At 35.0% G+C, this 19,361-nt stretch overlaps 3 protein-coding genes across 4 annotated transcripts in view; 1 reads left to right on the top strand and 2 right to left on the bottom strand.

Annotated features, from left to right (window-relative positions):
* Positions 1 to 429: 429 nt before the first annotated feature.
* LOC117123668 (succinate--CoA ligase [ADP/GDP-forming] subunit alpha, mitochondrial-like) lies at positions 430 to 7,041 on the bottom strand. The gene is made up of 8 exons (XM_033269666.1): positions 6,975 to 7,041; positions 5,672 to 5,775; positions 5,316 to 5,432; positions 4,326 to 4,538; positions 3,710 to 3,851; positions 3,149 to 3,300; positions 2,810 to 2,998; positions 430 to 1,572 (listed from the first exon to the last, which is right to left on the bottom strand). The coding sequence occupies exons 1-8, from the start codon at positions 7,009 to 7,011 to the stop codon at positions 1,549 to 1,551; spliced, it is 978 nt and encodes a 325-aa protein (XP_033125557.1). The 5' UTR covers positions 7,012 to 7,041; the 3' UTR covers positions 430 to 1,548.
* An 887-nt stretch (positions 7,042 to 7,928) lies between these two features.
* LOC117123587 (mediator of RNA polymerase II transcription subunit 28-like) lies at positions 7,929 to 11,072 on the top strand. Its single transcript, XM_033269578.1, has 4 exons — positions 7,929 to 8,161; positions 8,757 to 8,823; positions 9,287 to 9,399; positions 9,577 to 11,072. Exons 1-4 carry the CDS (start codon positions 8,105 to 8,107, stop codon positions 9,856 to 9,858), a joined length of 519 nt encoding a protein of 172 aa, XP_033125469.1. The 5' UTR covers positions 7,929 to 8,104; the 3' UTR covers positions 9,859 to 11,072.
* LOC117123586 (cytosol aminopeptidase-like) overlaps positions 11,068 to 19,361 on the bottom strand; it is a 10,454-nt gene continuing 2,160 nt past the window's right edge. For both annotated transcript variants that reach the window (XM_033269577.1, XM_033269576.1), the window contains exons 4-13: positions 18,546 to 18,720; positions 17,572 to 17,674; positions 16,948 to 17,109; positions 16,651 to 16,806; positions 16,088 to 16,301; positions 15,317 to 15,422; positions 14,318 to 14,397; positions 13,515 to 13,627; positions 13,075 to 13,211; positions 11,068 to 12,658 (exon numbers count right to left, since the gene is read on the bottom strand). In XM_033269577.1, coding sequence (XP_033125468.1) covers positions 12,597 to 12,658; positions 13,075 to 13,211; positions 13,515 to 13,627; positions 14,318 to 14,397; positions 15,317 to 15,422; positions 16,088 to 16,301; positions 16,651 to 16,806; positions 16,948 to 17,109; positions 17,572 to 17,674; positions 18,546 to 18,720 — 1,308 coding nt within the window. In that variant the 3' untranslated portion in view covers positions 11,068 to 12,596. The remainder of the gene's footprint in view (positions 12,659 to 13,074; positions 13,212 to 13,514; positions 13,628 to 14,317; positions 14,398 to 15,316; positions 15,423 to 16,087; positions 16,302 to 16,650; positions 16,807 to 16,947; positions 17,110 to 17,571; positions 17,675 to 18,545; positions 18,721 to 19,361) is intronic.

Below are 19,361 nucleotides of genomic sequence, written 5' to 3'. Positions count from 1 at the left end.
AATATAGGAATGGTACTTTTAAACATTAATTGGCAAGACATTTTTTCCCCGATTCTATTTTTAGTTAAAAAAGACAAATTTAAACAATATAATTTCTTCTTTTTTTTAATTTAAAGTTTATATTAGATACTTAAAGGCCATTTCAACTTTGATTATGCATAAGTTAATATCAATGGTGAATACAGTCAACACTGACTTCCATGAGACAATTGATAATAAAGCTGCGAGAAAAACATGCAAATGGTTCAATTTCCGGGAGATTCTTGGTTGCTAGCACGAGTGCAGGAGGCCGTTTTATCTTGCGGAAGACTTGTGACGCCTTACCCCACCCCCCACATACCGACACTCTCCCTCTTACATCAAAATCCATTAACGATTCTACTTCATAATCCAGCCATGACTTACAACAATGAAGGAAAACAATTCATATTTATAATATCGATCCAATTTATTATAATATAATACATTGATAATAATATTGCTCTAGTGAGATAAGGTTAGGGAACAAGTTTGGTACTGATTATCAGAGAAATTTACTTCTACAATGTGGTATTAATCTATTATGAAATAAGGAATTGTATTTTAATACAATAAAGTTTCAAGTGGAATACATGTAAAATATTAAGCAATCTATTAAAATAATCAATACCCTATATGTATATAACAATTAGATAAATGATAATAACAGCGCTCGAATAGTAACAAAATGTTATAATTGTATCAAGCATAGAGCTTCAATGTAAAGTTCCTTAATTCAGCTGTATGAAAATAACGGTCTCTGGCAGCATTCAAACCTGCAACCTCTCACTATTAACAAAAAGGTCCACTGATTAATCTCAGATAAAATCCAGGATTCAAGATGATGACATAATTAATGTCGAAATATTGAATCCCGACACGATGGCGTGCATTTCGATACTTAGAGTATGCATTTTACTATCTTCTCACTATTAAGACGAATATCATACCCAATAGAGACTATGGTATATGCACAGATCTAACCCCCAGGAAGTTTCTCTCATACAAATGACTGAAATGCTCAAACATTGTGGAGTTATGTTTGAGCTAGAAAAAGGTTATATGTCAAAACTTGGAAATAATACTTTTCATTGAAGTGCTATGCTTGATATAATTAAAACATCTTGTTCCTATTACAGTAATTAGGCACTTTCATCATTATTTATTTATTTGCTTATATTGTGTTTATGGTGCTACACAGCAAACTTATTAACAATGTTATGATTAAATAGTGTGAGAGTTGTATCAGATATTTCAGAAGGATCATAATCACCACTAGAGCATATGGAAACAAAAATAACTTTCTTTCATTAAGTTTATTTTTGAATAACACAATTTTCATTGTCTGAAAATAGAGAAGCAACATCACAATCCGAGGTGAAGATGATACCAATTATCAAATTAAAAAGTAAGTAATGTTGACTGCCTGGTACATGTAGAGTATGGTGGTAGAATCTTGGGATTAAGTATCCATCATTTATTTGTCTAATTCAATAATTTTTTTCAAAATTCTGTAATCATTCAATCTAATTAAAGACCCATTCTCTTGAATTCCTGCAAACAAAAATAAAAAAAAACATTAGAAACTACACTCAATTTTTCAAATATAAGCACTGTAAAAGCATTTCATTGCCCCTAGTTGAGTAGCTTATAACCTTTTTTACACTGCCCAGATGAGAATAAACTTTTCCATTTACATTGAACAAAAAAGTCTGGGTTGATACCAAGTTGCAAACATTTTACACCCGCAAGGAATGCAAATTCAAATACCGCCCTCAATTTCTGTTGCGATGGTGACCATAACTTCGCTCGAGTTGCTCCCGTCGTGATGGAGCCCAATTATTGTCAATTATTTTAAGCAATATTATTATTGGCAGATTTTTTTTAAATATGCAAATTAAATCAGCAATTTTGTAGTTAAGTCTATACGGAAGCGCATGAGGTTTAATTTGAAAAGTGTTGGCGTAGCCCGATGCCAACAAAGGCCTACCTCACCGCAGCAGGTAAAGCCTATAGCCGGGAAATCGAATTATAGGATTTGTAACACTGGTGACTCCAGTGTGTACAAGGGCTGTCCAACGCTGAATGCGTCCCGCACAACCGTCGCGAAATGTTTGGCAACCCGAGTCAGACTTTTTGATGTTAACACTAACCACAACTCGATAGTTTCTAGCACAGGTATTGGAAAATCCCGGTTGTGTTCGGAGTTTTGCAGTGCAAAAGGGTATAAGAAATTGAATTGTGCCCTAGGGGCTTGGTGAAGCCCTGGTGGTGAAAAGAATTGGGCAATATATTGATAGACACCCTTCTGTATTTGTTGCATAGAACAGTGCTGTACTGTGCTTGTTACATTGTGACTACTGTATTTATATCAAAGGTCTAAAACATTTAGTTTAACATGAAGTTCACTTTGCCTAACTCACATAATTTCTAAGTCGAACTTATTTTACATGCCAAATTCTTGCGTTTTCCATTAATTTACAATCTATAAGTCGAATTATATTTAAGTCAAAGAATTTTTCAATGGAATTTTGGATTTGACTTAAGGCAAGTTCAACTGTATAATCTGTCACATACATTATGCTAATTTCAGTTATGCAAATGTCTTTATGCAAATTAAATAATTATAAGTTGCAGTGTATATTGTAGAAGGAAGTGAATATTAATTGTTTTCACCAAGAGGTTCAGCAAATTTAGTTTTTTTTTCTTACACTGAAATTCCAGCTGGAAAGATCACCCTCTATAAAGATTTTTGAAAGAAATGAAGTATAAAAATAGCAGGACACTATACCTCTACTAACGTTGATCCCATTTGGGCTGGAGACATGGTGACAGCAACACCCGCTGACTTCAAGGCTTCAATCTTAGCCTCTGCACCCCCTTTACCCCCTGAGATTATAGCTCCTGCATGCCCCATTCTCCTGCCAGGTGGGGCTGTCAAACCAGCAATAAAAGATACAACTGGTTTGCGGTTTTCTCCCTAAGAGAATAACAGAAGAAAAAAGAATGTAGCACAGTGGGTGTAACAATCTAAAACTTTCCATCTGACAATCAATGCATACTCTGTAAATTGTGAATTTGTATGAATGTATCAAGTGTAAAATAATTAAACCAAAAAATGGTTAAGTACCATGTTGTTAGCCCTCAAGAAATCTGCAGCCTTTTCCTCGGCGCCCCCTCCAATCTCCCCAATAAGGACAATGCCTTCTGTTTCAGGATCTTTTAAAAAGACATCAAGACAATCCACAAAGTTGGTACCATTGAATGGATCTCCTCCAATACCTGTAGATAACAATTTGGTATCAACTGATAAAAAAAAATGTTTTATTTACTGCTTCTTGTTTGCTCTAGTAGCCATTTTATACAGGCTGAGACTCAGTATGTGGGTAAAATTAAATTACGAAAAAAAGGCTTAGTATTTTTTAAAATATGAATTTGACAGTTATTTTGTTTTTATTGAACTCAATTGTGTTTAGCATATTGTTGTTATGTAATGTTTTGAAAAGATTCCAAATCAAGTTCAATCATTCACTGCTGATCACGAATTTGAAGATATTAGGGGGTGGGGAGTAAGACATTTTGGAGTTTGCAGTTTGGAAATATGTCAGCTCTTGTGTCCACACGGTCCCCAACCTCTTAATAAAAACGCAATGGAACCTCGACGATAGAAGATGCATGAGAGTTGACTTACCAACGCACAGAGATTGGCCTAGTCCAACAGCAGTAGTCTGGGCAACTGCTTCGTAGGTCAGTGTCCCCGATCGTGACACAATCCCAATATTACCAGGCTTGTGGATATGACCTGGCATAATTCCTATTTTGCAGGCACCGGGCTTAAATTGAAAAAATGAAGTGTTTAATATGGCTTATAAATACGGTATTTAAATAGTATTGGACAGGGCCTAATCACACCTAGAAAGAAGAAACCAACTGGACTCGATTGGAGCTAAAGCCAGGCTTTGGAGAGCCACATGACAATAGCACTGTTGTGTACTTTTGGTCATCCTGTGTTGGCAGCACTGTTTTTATCGCTCTTGTTATTTTGATGTATGTATTTTTCGTACGAATTAAGGCATTAAAGGGGTGTTTAAAGATATAGTATACGCGACATATTCCCACAAAACCCGGACAGAGTCAACATTTGGAGAAAAGTATAATATATTGTATTATTTTTATACATTATGACAGAATTTTAACATCTGAAAAAGTTGTAATTTTGTTAAATTTTTATAACATATCCATTATGTCTAGGTTCTGGACAGTTGGGCAGTATTAGCCTGGTTTTTGCTCCACATAAGCAAGCTTACCTTAATCACACCTGGACAGTTGGGTCCTACCAGCCTGGACTTGCCTTGCCTTACAAGCTGGTGTTTCACCTTCACCATGTCCAGCTGTGGGATACCTTCAGTTATACACACAATTAAGCCCATTTCTGCATCCAATGCTTCGATGATAGCTTCAGCAGCAAAAGGTGGAGGAACATATATAACAGTTGCATCTGCTCCAGTGGCTTCTTTTGCCTAAGAATAGGTAAAAAATATATTATCTCTTTCATTCTGTTTATTATATATTTCATTGATGTGTTTTACACTGCAATGGGTCTAACTAAAAGGTGCATACCATTACACAACACTGCATACTACAAATTACCATCACAAATCTTTTTATTACGTGGACTCTCTTTTCAACTATCTGCATTAAGGCTATAGTTTTGAGGTTTTAAGTCATATAAACAAGTTCTCGTAATCTTGAAAACTCTAAAGAGGGCAGTATGATAGAGGCAGTAGAGCTAAAAAAGATTTATTAATCAATCCAACTAATAATCAGTCAGCTGAGTGTTTCTAGAGCTCCCCATGAGGGCAGTATATTAGAGGCAGTAGAGGTAAAACAGATCTATTTATCAATCAGCCAAGTGTTTTTAGAGCTCCTCATCGGAGCTAAAAATGTTTCTTCTGTAATGGTGGCAAATAGCAGCAATAGTAGCCACAACTAGAGGTAGGTGCAAATTATGCAGTGGTGCATTGGACTCCTTTGTTTTACTTCTTAAATATACAATTTCGAAATATGACAACATTATCGCATGAAAAGCAAATGACTTTTGTGAAACCAAAAATTAAGCATAAGAAAGCAGCATAAATGATATTTGCAAAACAGTAATTTCCAAGTAAATCTATGATATTCTTAGGTATCTAGGCATAATCATTTAAGTTTTTTATCCTTTTCCTGCTAGGTTTATGAAAAAGATTTAAATAAAAATCAGCCAACACTATAAAAAGTATGTACAATCATTCTTTCACCTCTTTCACAGTATTGAAAACTGGTAATCCTAAAGCTGTCTGGCCCCCTTTACCAGGTTTCACGCCTCCTACCATGTTTGTACCATATTCTATAGCTTGCTGAGTGTGAAATCCACCCTGAAAAAAAAAAAACAAACATTTGGATTGGGTTTCTTTGGTGTGAAATATAACAAGGATATTATGCAGAAGTCTGAGAAAATATAAAAACAAGAAGTAATACATAGTACAGTATGATTAAAACAAAAGAAATGATGAGTAAAATATTTTAGTTATATAACTTATATGTTTGCTGAAAGTTTGTCAGACATTTGTTTTGGCTTCCAAATGTGTGTAGTATTGTGGAGTTTAAAACGAACCTGCCTTCCTGTGATACCTTGACATATGACCTTTGTATCTTTAGTTAAAGCTAAGTTCACTCTACTATCAGTATAACATGTTCTCGCTCCGATGAGCCGTCGAGCTGCAAATATCAAAGAAAACAGAATTGTGATTTATATGCATTGGATTATTTGGCATCACATAATATAAATAACAATTGATTTTCAAAATTGCAAAAAGCAATTAAATTACTTATTATTAAATATTTCACAAATTTACTTCTCATTTTTTAACATATATTGAACATAATATAAAAGTAGATATTCAGAATATATAGTAAAAATATGGTTGTTGCAGAAGGCTACAGGTATGCCTTTTTAAAGCACAATGCCACTTTATCTCATCTTAAAACACAAAACATATCTAAAAAAAAAAAAGAATCCTCAATGCACTTTTTATAATAAAATAAAATGGGCAATGACAACAGATGACTCATATGACAGGTTGCTTAGCATACAGTAAAACAAACATATTTATGATGTCCCTTGAAAATAACCTAGAAAAGTGGGGGGAAGTCATTGATGATTGTGAAAAGTAGAAAAAGAGTAGAAAATCAGTTTTGCTTGCATTTAAGAATGGCAGTTCAAACTGAGGAAAGAATGCAATGTAGATTTTGATTTTAATAAACCTGATCTGGTGAATTAAAAATCCCCAATTGATTGATGTGTGCTAGCTTCATGAAAATATAAGTTTAAGAAATTTTATTATTAGCATTTCATTAACAATTAAAACTTTGTCAGGGTTTGCCTTATTTGTATGTCCTTCACCTTCATTTGTAATATATTTTTGTTTTTATGATGGAAAATAAAAGATTGATTAATTTTACTTTTTGTATAGGCCTAGGCCTTGCCTAGTCCTAGGCCCACTACTACTGTACACTACAGATGACAAGAGCAATGTCCTTACTGACTTTTGTTGAAGTCGTTCTTAAATATTATTTACACTCATTCAGTTAATAGCAAAGCGTCGAATTAAACTTCAGCGTAAGTGGCTTAGTCTCTACACTACCACCTGGGCTGGGCCACCTGCCTGGATACCTATTATACAGCGGCAGCACAGTCCGTTGCATGGGGTCGGGAAGAGAGAGAAAGAGAGCAACACGGTAGCTCAAGCTAGCCAGAAGAGAGAATGGAAAGACCGGTCAGAAAAAAACCAGTGCTCAACTAATTGATATTAAACAGCTAGACAACTGAATTTATACCAGGTTGGGTTCAAAATAAAACATTTACTTTAGATATTGAACAAACAACTGTTATTCCACAAGTTTTTGATCAAAATTACCTATGGTCTTTGAGAGAATTCTTGTGGAGGCAGCCATCTTTAACTTTTGCACTTTTAAAGAACGCCCTCAACGAAAACAAAACCGAAACTTGAAAAGAAGCTGATTAAAAACGCGTCTTTCACTAACGCGTCAGAATTGCAAGGACAGGCCTAAATATCAAGTTATATGAAGAAACATAAGGGGAATTTAATGAAAGCATACCAGTCTCCTCTAAACAAAACTTGAAAATTGGAATGTATGAGAGTGGGAAAAGTGAATGATGATAAAACTCAAACAACAAAATTTACCGTACAATCTGAGACGAAACATTCGTGGCACTCAACAGCGAAAACGGCGTTGGATGAACTAAATGATGAGAAAAAGCAGCAAAGTTGAGGAGAGGGATGGACAGAAATAGCCATATAAAAATGAAAATAAATACAAAAACAATGATAAATTTATAATAGGCTTATACAACAATAATATAATTATAATGGTGATAAATAACGGTTTTTAAATTTTATTTTTCAATATTTTTAATTTATTCAACTTTACTTACCGAGGGTGTCCAAAAACAGCGGTATGCTGAGTGATGATCATGGAGTAGTCACATTAAAATATTACTTACAGTTCATCAAATTACAACAGTTATACAGAAATTAATAAAAGATAACACACTAAAAAAATATTATATAAGTACTGTATTATCATTATAATCACTCATCATCGTTTTATTATTTTCATCATCCGACTGCGTATTATATGTATTTTTTATCGCTCACTTATCTTGGCCGCCACCATGTCTTCATCATCGTCATCTTCATACTGTATTACTATGACCATAACATTTTTTTTTTAAAGAGATAATGGATGGCGGTATACCAGGCCTGCATGCTGCATGATAAGATCATCCATGCAAAGTTGAGCGCGACAGCCAGTCAACGCGTTCTTGCCAAACCGAACGGAGCGTGATATGTGAATACTGTACGTATACCATGGTGAATACAGACTTGAGCTTCCGGAAAAAGTACTCTCGCGTCAAAAATCGAAACTTGACCGTTAGAAGTACACACCTCAAAGTTCTGTCCTAAAGTTTAATTTCTTCTGCTAGGAGAGTAAAATTGAAGCATTGTAATAACCACTAAATAATATGGCAGGAGCTGGTGCAGAGAAAAATTTAGCCGAGGAAATGGAGAATGCATTTAAGGTGAAAAAAGACAGTAAGACTAGGCCTAGGCTAGGTCTACCTAACTAGCCTAAAAAAAAGGCAGGGCCTAGGCCCTATGCTGACTTATTAGCCTAGGCTGGACCAACAATTTGCTAGCAATGATAAAGACCTAGGCCTAGCCATGAGACCGTAGTGGACGGCGAGTGATGGTGTCGAAACGGACGTGTTCGAGACCTTCCAATGCTGTACTCGACGGCTTTGTTTCCTATTTATTATTTACCACGTACTTTTTGGCTTTGATATAATCAACAGTGGCATGGCTTATCTAGAAGTCTTGAAATGGGGGTGCTGATGGGAAGGGTGGACGCGAAGGTGAAGTGGGGGACCTTGATGATCAGTTAAGGGGCGTTATTAATTCGCGCAAGCCTTTCACAGTCTGATATATACACACACTGTGTGGCCACTGCTGATCCCCAGGGTCCTAACCTAAATATTGTAATCCAAATTTCCTTGTTGACTCCCAACAAAGGATCATCACATCAGCTTTAGGGATAGGCCAAGCTAGGGATAGTATAGTTGCTGTAATCTGTTAATATAGTATTAAATACAATTTTGTTTTACTTTCTGACTAAAGGGTTGTTTATCTAACCTCGTTGGTCAAGAACATTTCAACATTGTTGATAACATGGAAGTTAAAACAGGTAAGTATTGTATGTAGTGCTATGATTGTCCTGTTCATACAACCTTTCTCCTGCCCAATCTACAGTTTACTTACAATATATGTTCTGTAATTAGTAAGTGATTTCAGATAAATATGAATTTTCTCAATACGTTTTTGGCATTGCTATGCTATACATGGCTACCAGTGTATAAAGAAGCAATACAGTAATTCCAAGTTGGAAGAAGCCAATTTGACTTGTCTGCACATGGTGATACCTATCGCCTGCTGATTTCAGGGAAATATATATAAATTTATTAAAAACATCCAGATACCATAAATTGCGGAAGATTGGTTATTTTCCTGAAAATGAATGTGTAGACGTGCAATTTATATTTAATTTTTTGACTGTAGCTGTAAAATTGTAATTTATTGTTGTTTTAGTATTGCAGTATATTCAGAATGCTATTTTATTGCATGGTAACTTTTTTTTTTATTACACCAAGGTGTTGAACAAGCTGTAAACAAATTTTTAGAAGTTGCCAAGGAGACAGAAACATACTTCCTTCAGAAACGTTTGTTGCTTTCAAATAGCCACCCAAACCAATTAGTAAGAGAGGTTAGTAAATTAATTTTGAGACAACACTATCAATTAACATATACAGTATTATCTAAGGGTAACGATAGCAAATTGCACAAACTGCAGAGATATGGTATGAAAAAACTGATTACACAAAATGAATGAAGCTTCGCACAAAGCACAATCAGTAATTTGGAAATATATTTTTTTCTCTAGGAATGTGAGGAGTTGCAGAACGAGCTAAGGCGCAAAGATTTGCTAATACAGAAACAGATGAGAAGGCTGCAGGACTGGCAAAGAGTCTTCCAGTCTTCTGAGGCGAACGCTCCTCCCCCTCCACCACCCCAACAACAGATGCAACAGCAAATGTCACAGATACCCAGAGCGCAGTTCATGGCCAACCCTAGCCATGGCAACTTCCAAAACCAAGCACATCAAAGCCCATTAGCACATCTAGCCCAGGCTGCTTCAAATATAGGAGGTGGGTTTGAGAGGTGATGTTGCTAGGACAACAGCTGAAACATGGATTGTTTTGTACAGAAACCAATCTCTGGCAAATGATAAAAGTAGAGGACAATGGACTGTTTCGCTAAGCTCTGCCCCTTGGATATTGTTGCCAAATTCCCATGCTACAACAACCTAAACCACAGGTGGGCAAAATGCGGCTAGACAGCTATTTTTGTGCGGCTAGGCATTGGCTAGAAAACACCTTGTGTTTTACGGCCCGACACCGATCATATGTAAAAAATAACATTAAAGCTGAAAATAAAGTGGTGTAAAAGCAGTGCCTGGAGATTTTTCGAAGCACACTGGAAACATCAAAGTTTGGGTGCGGCCCTTGGTGTTAATTAAAAATTCGCTTCGGCCCTCCGACCGATTTTTATGCCCATCCCTGGCCTAAACTAATAAACATTTGCATTTGTGGGACAAGCACATATTCTGGTGATGATCTGATTGGTTAATGTAGTTGTTACATTTGATTGACATTCCATCCATTCTAACCATTGAAGTTCCTATGCATTGAATGTGTGTCAACCGCATTATTCATGCCATTTTCTAATGCACTACTGTACAGTATACAAACATAAGGTTTTTTTAATTTAAAAAACAAACCTGTATACTATTTTCATTTGTTCTTGAAATAATAATTACTGTATGTTATTTCTTTCTTTATTGATTTTTACATGCCCATCAGTGATATTCAAAAACTGATTCACGACCAGATTTACAATTAGACGCTTAAATATTGTCATAAAATCTTTCTATAATGCTTAAGGAAGCTCCGGTCTATGTACTTGGTGACACCTTACAAGTGTTCATATAAATTGCATACACCTTTCTTTTACTGGGTAAGCTGGAAAGAACAATTCAACCTCTTCCATTTCTCCAGATGATGTTTTGTATAGTATACCTCTTGCACCACAATCTGTTGCATTCTCTCGGAAAATCCTAGGGTGGGTAAAAATGTCTGAATTATGTTGCTTTCATTGGACAAAATTTTATATTTTGCATTTTCTCAAGATAGGCCTGCCTTTGAACATAATCAGTGTTACTTGAACAGGAAGTGAACCCATGCTGTAAAAATATTGTTTGGAATCATTTAATGTACTATTTTCAAATACTGTCATGCATAGAATGTCATCTATGAATATTGGATGCACTGTTGTTCACAGTACAACATGGAGAAAAAAATAAAGTACTCAAAAATTGTACACATTTTGTGTTTAATGACTAATAATTACAGAGTTAAAGCATTGTCTCTTTCACAGGCACCATCCTCCACTCATATGTTAGTATCAGCAACTACCTTTGCATAATTATTTTGTAAAAAACAAATAAAATACTTTACATCTCAATCTGTTGTCCTGTTTGGTAACTTTTGTCAGAGCTGTAGCGTTAAACACACATAGTTTTCTTTTAGTTACAATTCTGTTTGTATATTATTGTACATGAATTGGATTAGGACAACAACATCCAATCAGAAATTATCAATAAGTACTGCCCTTTTACTTCAAGATTAGAAATGATGAATTATCGAATACTGTACATAGTATAAAGTGATATAATTCATCTGCAACAAAGACACTGTTTAAGCAACAACCTGCATATTTGTAAAACTTTGTTAATTGGACAGATTTCAGAATGTGGTGCCACCCCCTTTTGGGAGGAATAAAAGTGTATTTCTTATACAATGTTAGACTCTAAAACCGATTAAATAGAGCCTTTTAAATCCCTCAACTGTCGTAGCTTCAGTGGCTTTGCCTTCTGGACCACCACTGAGCACGCTCCCACCTTCATAAGGAACATCGATATCCTTGATGTAAATAAAAAAATCTCATGTTCTTGATTGTTTAGCAGATTTCTTTACTACTACCTTTACAGTTTTCCAACAATTATTTCTATGATTTAAAATTTCTGTCCTACTGTACACTATTCCTGATTATTTATAAATTTTTCCTGCATCATGCTCCAAACGGGCCACACCACCAACAGATCATTTAATTCTAGTATCAGTATAAGACTGGTGTACAAGTCAAGTTTCATTTTAAACATCAACATATCAGCACTTAACATTTAACCTATCTGAAATAAAACTTTAAAACTTGGAACCCCTCTGTTATTATCCAGAGTCTGAATTAGAAAATAGCATCATTATAAAATATAACAAGAACATAGGTTTTTTTCTATTGCAATATCCTCAAGCCATTGGATTAATATCTGTTAATGATATTGTAATAATATAAATATATTTAGCACATGGCACATTACGTATTGTCCCTTGTACTGTTACTATTATTATTAGTTGCACTCAAGCACCTAGAAATTGATACACTACAGTATGCAGTACTGTATATAAACACAAATTAGAATTTATAGCCTTGTTATTGGTTCTACAAATAACCATTTGGGTGGTGTGGGATACATCATGAACTTCAGTGGATGGAGATGATTGTTAAGGTCACAGTGGACAAATCCCACACTCATCACCTGATTGTGGAGCCTTGATGGTGATAGGCTAAGATGCAAACGCACACAAAACTTAGGTGGATGTTGATTGGCTAAATACCAGCTTGGGTGTAACAGGTCACTTGTTCACTCAAGCAAGTGCTATGTGGTGGCTGGTGATGTCAACATTCTCGAATGAGGCCTGTTTGAACAAAATGTCGCTGATGACACACACAGCTTAACACTTTTGTCATATGATTGAAAATTTGCTGGTATTAGATGAGGTTTGTCTAATCTAACGTGACAGTGACAAATTGTTTTGCAAACTCTACTAGTGTCCTCATTGGCCTTCCTGTAAAAAATCAAATCAAAATATGTCACAAACTAATGAGCATATTATTAATACACAATCGAAGCTACAAGAGGTCCGACTCTCTAAGATTCATTGGAATGTAATCCTATTTCAAGAAGTACTACCACAAAGTAGAGGGCGTCCTTCAAAAGGCTGAATTGTAATAAAGTGCCCCCTATCTCATGGTAAGGTAGTACTGTACTTTTTTTAATGTATCATTATGTGCATACAAAATCAGAGCAGTCGGACCTCTTGCAATTCTTTACTCTTTGATACATCCTCACATACCTGTACTTAAAAATAAAGGCATACTACTTGGCTAATTAACTGATGCATTTTGATATTAATATTTAATTTTTTGTTTTTTAATACTATTTCATAAATTAAAACATAAGCTATTTATAATATAAGCTTACCAGACATTCCTTTACTTATGTACGGTACTCCATCCTGCGTGTTAGTATGCATAACACCTGCAATGTCCAAGTGAGCCCAATGCGGCACGGTAACAAATTCCTGAAGAAAGGCAGCTGCCGTACATGCTCCCGCCGACCTAATTAGGTAAAAAGACCGATTAGAATATAGTGACTATTTTTAGCTACAGAAAGCACACAGGGCGCTAATTTAAATATAGGGCTTTGGGAACATTTGTGTCAAAAAAGTTTTTATCCATCTAAATTTAATAATATGCACTATGATCATGCATTTAAACAGCTATCTGCATTTGAAATATAGTATTTGGACGCAGTCATGAAAAAACTACTGTGTGGTTATATCTAAGTGCGAACAGCTGTACAATTTAGCCAAGGTAAACTTGGCCAAATGCTTTCTAATGGGAACATGGATTAAGACTAACCTTGAACTGGTTCCAATGTTATTTAGGTCTGCTAGTTGACTATCAGATATTTGTTTAGTATAGTGCTGCAACAGAGGCATTCTCCACACCCTGTCACCTGTCATGCCACCTGCCTATAACAATGAAGCAGATAACAAATTCAAACTTAATTTCAGGCGCAAGAATTTAACCACTTTTAGTGGAAATCCATTCACAAGAGAAACCTACACTTAAGACCCTCAGCGCTCCTGACTTATGCTCCTGACAGTGACATTGACTCCCCCCACCCCACCTGTCTGGTAAATGCTCGTGGCAACTTGACCCTAAAATTTTGAAGCAGAAGCAGCACCAGGACTTGCCTAGGGGGAGGGTTGGTGCTGATGTCGTGCGTTGCTCAAAATTTATAGAAAGTCGCTATGACTATTTAGTTTCAAGCCCTTATTTAATCAATTTCAATGTCTATTAATATGTAGAAAATACAGAAAATATTTTTTCTTCCCCTGTACAGCTGCCACTGATTTGAAGCCAAGCAGAATCTTAACCACCACGCTATAGCTCCACTCCATGGTCAAAATGCAAACTTAATAAAAACAAGATGGGCTTATAACAGAGGCACTATGGTATTACAGAAGGGTGTTCACACAGCATTGGTTGAATAAGCCTGACTGAGCTTGAAAGTATTAGACATTTTAAACTTGCACACTGTTTCCCTGAACCACTATTACCAAGTAGTTGTACACATTCCCAAACACACAACTTACAATCTTAAATTCTAGATTATAATATTTTGAATAATGGCATGATGTAATACAGTTAGAACTTACTTGATGAAATATATCCCATAATTTAGTAGAGTTAGTGAAAAGTCCAGTGACTCCTGACCCCAAGGCTATATCAATGGCACCTGTAATGAAACAACAATGACCATCAAATGAGCCTACAAATGCCAGAAAAGGAAACCAAATAATACGCATAATTATCATTGTTGAAGTTGCAATTTTTGTTCTTCCATAATTCATAAATAATTTATAGAAATATTTCATAACTTTAGAGAAGATTGGTTCAGAGATTTCCATTCAGGTTCTGAACCTCACAGAAATTTGAACCACACGCTGACCGTTCTTGGCCTGCTGTACTTAGATACCCCAGGCTGCAAGGTTGACGGGCTGTGATGCAGACCATGCTATGTTGCAGCCTTACATGTGAGTATTACATGGCTTTTAACTATAATAAACATTGCGGTGGCTTCTCATTATTAATTACGGTAACATCATTCCTATATAACTGACAATTATATAGCTTCCATATATTTTGCAATTAATTATCTTATACATAATTTTAAGGTAAAATAAACGGTATATTTGAATGTATTTATCTTGTCCAGATATAAATTAATGTTATATTGCCCCAAGAACAATAAACAAAATGTTTAACGCAGGACAACAATTGCATCCCATTCCAACTCAATTAAGTTCTGGTTGGTGAATGTCCCATAAATTGATTGGCTAAAAATTTTACTGTTGACATTAGTAATTGACAAATCAATATTTGCAGAGCACCAATATGACAAGAATCAAAATCAAAATTAAATTCTCTGGGCATGTCAGAGCTTACAAAGTTGTTTTTAAGTCCAGGCTAAATATAGCAACAGATTGTGAACTAGTGATGAGATTTAAAACAGAGGCAGTGAGGAAAAAAAATGATTTGTGGTCATAAAGTTGTAAGTATTGCAAATTAATTCATATCATAAAAAAAAAACTTCCTCCATCATATATTTCAAAAACAGATAATAAATAACTTATAAAAGTTAATTTTGAACCAACCTGTTAATGTGGCTACGTCAACAATAGCAGCTGGATTATGGTGTTGACAAGCAAAGCAGAGAGCATCAGCCAATAGCAGACGTCCCTCTGCATCTGTGTTGTCAATCTGAAAAAAAAAAAAAAAATCACATTTTTGTTATACAGACTTTCGTAAGGTGAGACTTTTTTTATACCTTTTCTAGCGAACCCACTGTCCGCCAATAATGATGATTTCAAATAAAAATAAAATGCTATTTTTGGCCAAATAGATACCACCCGCTGCCACAAAAAAAACCAAAATTAAAATAAAAAAAAAAACATAAAAGTTTTTCTTTATTTTTATTACAACGTCCATCGCTGCCTTGATATATTTCTTTGTAATTACATGTATATAAATTTAAAGCATTTACAATCCCTTTACTATACTGTCTACATTTAACAATAAAATTTATTTATTTTCTCCTCCATCTGGATGTTTTTGTCAAAACTATTTGCTAAATAAGAAAAAAAAATTTATTTATTATTTTTTTTTTGCCCTCCTCTGATGATCTTAAAAAAATATAAGTTCGCAATACAAAGTATAAGTCTTTGCCTAGTTGTGCATATAAGCTGTGAATCAGCAAGAAACACTTGACTAATACCAGACTCACATTAGACATTACTTTACAAGGGAAGTTTAATAAAGGTTACACACAGATATTCCTACAGAATTTAGCACTGTCTTCACACAAGAAAAGAAAAACTTTGCTAAAAGCCTGAGCTGGTAAAATAGATAATACTGATGTTTTGTACCTGTATAGTCTTGCCGTTCATCGCAGTGACAACGTCCCCAGGCCTGGTGGCCATACCATTTACCATGTTCTCACAAAGCGGTACCAGACCGGTCACATTTATGGGAAGTTTAAGTGATGCAATGGCAGAGATGGCTGCTACAACATTTGCTGCTCCTCCCATGTCCCCTCGCATTACGTCCATCTTAGCTGATGGTTTGATAGAGATACCGCCACTGAAGTCAGAAAATATAGTTTGAAAGGCTGCAGTATCAACAGAACATGCACAGTGGAGGATATTCACTATTGCTTGTGTTTTCTTCCACGCCTTTTTAGGTGGATTTTTTCCAAATGTTTTACTTTATTAATTCAGGCAAACTAAAGACATATATTTTAAAGGTTTATTAGTTAATTTACCCTTTCAGAGTCTAGGTTTTAGTTCTTAATGTAGATTTCATGGTCACTATGACAACTTCATTCATTACAAAGAAAACTGTCTGGTTTTAAAACGTACATTATAATTCATATTACATGTTATAATTAATATATTTATCCTATGGAAAAAATTTATTATAAACTATTTACCTGTCAAAGGTCACTCCCTTTCCAACGAGGACCAAAGGCTTTGATGAGCGTTCCCCTCCTTTGTACACAAGTTCCATGAACACAGGTGGCTGAGATGAGCCTTTAGTAACACTGAAAAATGCTCCCATCTTCATTTTTTCAATCCAGGCTTGGTGACTATAAGGGGGAAATTGCATTACTTTAAGATGTACTGCCTCTTATGAGCTAAAAAATAATTTAATTCCATATTTGAATTGCATAATCATCTACATTAATATATAATTTATTAACTTGAATGTGGAAAAAATTCTCACTCACTGGACAATAATCTCCAGTTCATCAATCCATGGCAGTTTTTCTTCTGTGATTTTGGCAAATGACGTTGGATACAACAAATTTGCAGGCATTTCCATCAACTTCCTTGCAAAGTTTTGACAGTCAGCAAGAATTACTCCTTTCTTCCATGCTTCTTTTTGTTCACTGTGATACAAATCAGCATGATTATTTATATACAGTTGAGAAAGGAGAACTTCAAAGTACAGAGAAAAAAAAAAGTAAATAAATTTGAAATATAAGGCTTGCCATCCCAAAAACCAGAGTACCATCACTAAATGTTAAACTGAGTAATTTGCAGAAGAATGTGAAAGTATTGTATACTTTAGTACAGAAAAGCTGCAATACTTTTACTCATAACTTTAGTAATAGTAAGCAGATTCCATTAAATGAACCATTATTTTTTAAGCTTATAATACAGAGAATATGAATATATTAAAAATGTAATTTTATGTTTGGTCACTGATACGGGTTTTGGCATGCCAAGCCCCGTTTGGAGATACATTTATTCTATAACTTTCTAGTCTTCACAAGGTCCCATTGATCTTGTCAGGTGTACAGTTACTATAATTGTTGTCTGATCATTTTTATTAGATAATGTTTCCTTACCTACTCCCATTATGCAGTTCAATATTTACTTCTGGTTGTTTATTCTTAACATCCTTCAGCTCATCATATTCATAAAGACCCAGAGCTGAGCCTTCAGCTGAAGCTGACGAAAACAGAAAAAATGAAAAGTTAGTAGCAGCTAGTTCAGTCGACTAAACTGGCGGTAGCCACTGTGTGTGTGTGTGTATGCATGCGTGCTGAACCGTGGAGAACCATTGGCACCCAGTTCAACTTCATCCGCTGTGAACTTTATGTGGCTGAAAATTCAAATATAAAAAGCGTCTTTCAGATTAGACATTTAAGCCATTGGTCTTGTGTGCAATATGGCTCATTTTGCATGTTAAAGATAGAGTGCACTCTTCTGAAAAGGGTAGGGGACTGTCTCTCGGTGTACTGCCTAACTACTACTGGAAAGACCCTACAGAAAGTCTTCAGACTTTCCAATCCTCCAATTAGTGCAATGGTTATCATTTGACAGGGAATTTTGATATATTTGGGTAGTGCAATCAGGTGGTCCTTTCTTTATGTGACATGTTTTTGAATTTAGCTGTTGTAATGTTATTCTTTAACTGTAATATTTTTTTTTCTTGTGTAAATTGGTGTATTAATTCTTTTGTAATGCAAGCTTTTTTTTTTAACATAACATATATCAGCAGCAAGCAACAAGCCAGAAAGCAAGGAAAGAAACAATATATATAAATAAATGGTAAAAAGTGTCAACTAAATACTTTGTTACATCCTAGTGATGAGCATAAGGTTACCCTAAATATATACTCTGTTGCTGAATCTGAATAATCCTTCAAAATCTCAACTTGAAGCACTGACTTTTAATTCTATCATAAATTCGCCAGAGAGCCTAGATTAATTAAGATTTTATTCATCTATCAACAAAAGAAATGTTTAACATTTTTTTGTACTTCCAAATAAGGAATAAAACAAGAAGTTAAAACAAATAAAAAACAAAGAATATCTACCTTGAGCACAGGAAAATGGCTCTACTTCAACCAGGTTGGCTCCTGCCTTCCTAAGCAGCCTAATTCCAGCGGAAGCTGCAATTCTCACATTTTCCAGACTCTCATCCAAACCCTCGTGCTCATTAAATCCGACTCCTTCCTTCCCAACACCTACTACAGCTACTGAGGAGAACTCCTGAGGGAGAAAAGGTTGTATAGAACCTGACATATAAACATGTTGTTCATAAGTATTTCATAGTAATTATTATTTATTAAAACTTAATCAATTAAAATAATTCATTTAAAAATGAAAATGATAAATACAGTATGTAATTCTTTCTTTGGTAAGATTTCACTGTTATTTCATATTAAAACTAGTGCATACCTCAAGAGAGACGTATATTTGAAAATGATGCATATAGCTAATATATTGAAAAGTTAAATTGAAATGGGACAATGTTATCATTTAAGGTAACACAACGGTCTGGATGTGTTGAGAGTGCAAGAAACATATAAAATTACTATAACCATGGAGGTATTATTGAGAAGGAGATCACTAGGCAACAGATCCCTTTGACGCGACAAACCTATGTGTTCCCCGCTTTTGGATCGCGCGCGGACGTATTACCCTATAATTCACATTTTTTCGTTAGCAACAACTTGGCAACGACATGCATTTATACGCTTCCAGCAGAGCAGTTGTGCAATAAAACGTTTGATTTTAACCCATTAAATATCTTTATAATGAACCCTGATTAGATTTTTTCGGGCTTTTGGTATGTTATTATTTGTATATTTCAGGAACGGATTCCGTAAAATATTTATGTTAAAATTACT

The sequence above is a fragment of the Anneissia japonica genome, unplaced genomic scaffold (genome assembly GCF_011630105.1).
Source record: "Anneissia japonica isolate Jap-2015-1 unplaced genomic scaffold, ASM1163010v1 scaffold287714_len2871179_cov188, whole genome shotgun sequence".
Lineage (NCBI taxonomy): Eukaryota > Metazoa > Echinodermata > Crinoidea > Comatulida > Comatulidae > Anneissia > Anneissia japonica.
The sequence above is the reverse complement of the archived record's forward strand: the minus strand, read 5'-3'. Positions and strand labels throughout refer to the sequence as shown.

Excerpts from the sequence above, each read along its gene's own strand:
- LOC117123587 (XM_033269578.1), top strand. The coding sequence starts at position 8,105 with ATGGCAGGAGCTGGTGCAGAGAAAAATTTAGCCGAGGAAATGGAGAAT. Across the intron at positions 8,162-8,756 it reads AAATGGAGAATGCATTTAAG|GGTTGTTTATCTAACCTCGT; the intron begins GTGAAAAAAGAC and ends TTCTGACTAAAG. Across the intron at positions 9,400-9,576 it reads CAAACCAATTAGTAAGAGAG|GAATGTGAGGAGTTGCAGAA; the intron begins GTTAGTAAATTA and ends TTTTTTCTCTAG.
- LOC117123668 (XM_033269666.1), bottom strand. The coding sequence starts at position 7,011 with ATGGCTGCCTCCACAAGAATTCTCTCAAAGACCATAG. Across the intron at positions 4,539-5,315 it reads TTTTCAATACTGTGAAAGAG|GCAAAAGAAGCCACTGGAGC; the intron begins GTGAAAGAATGA and ends ACCTATTCTTAG. Across the intron at positions 2,999-3,148 it reads TCTTGAGGGCTAACAACATG|GGAGAAAACCGCAAACCAGT; the intron begins GTACTTAACCAT and ends TTATTCTCTTAG.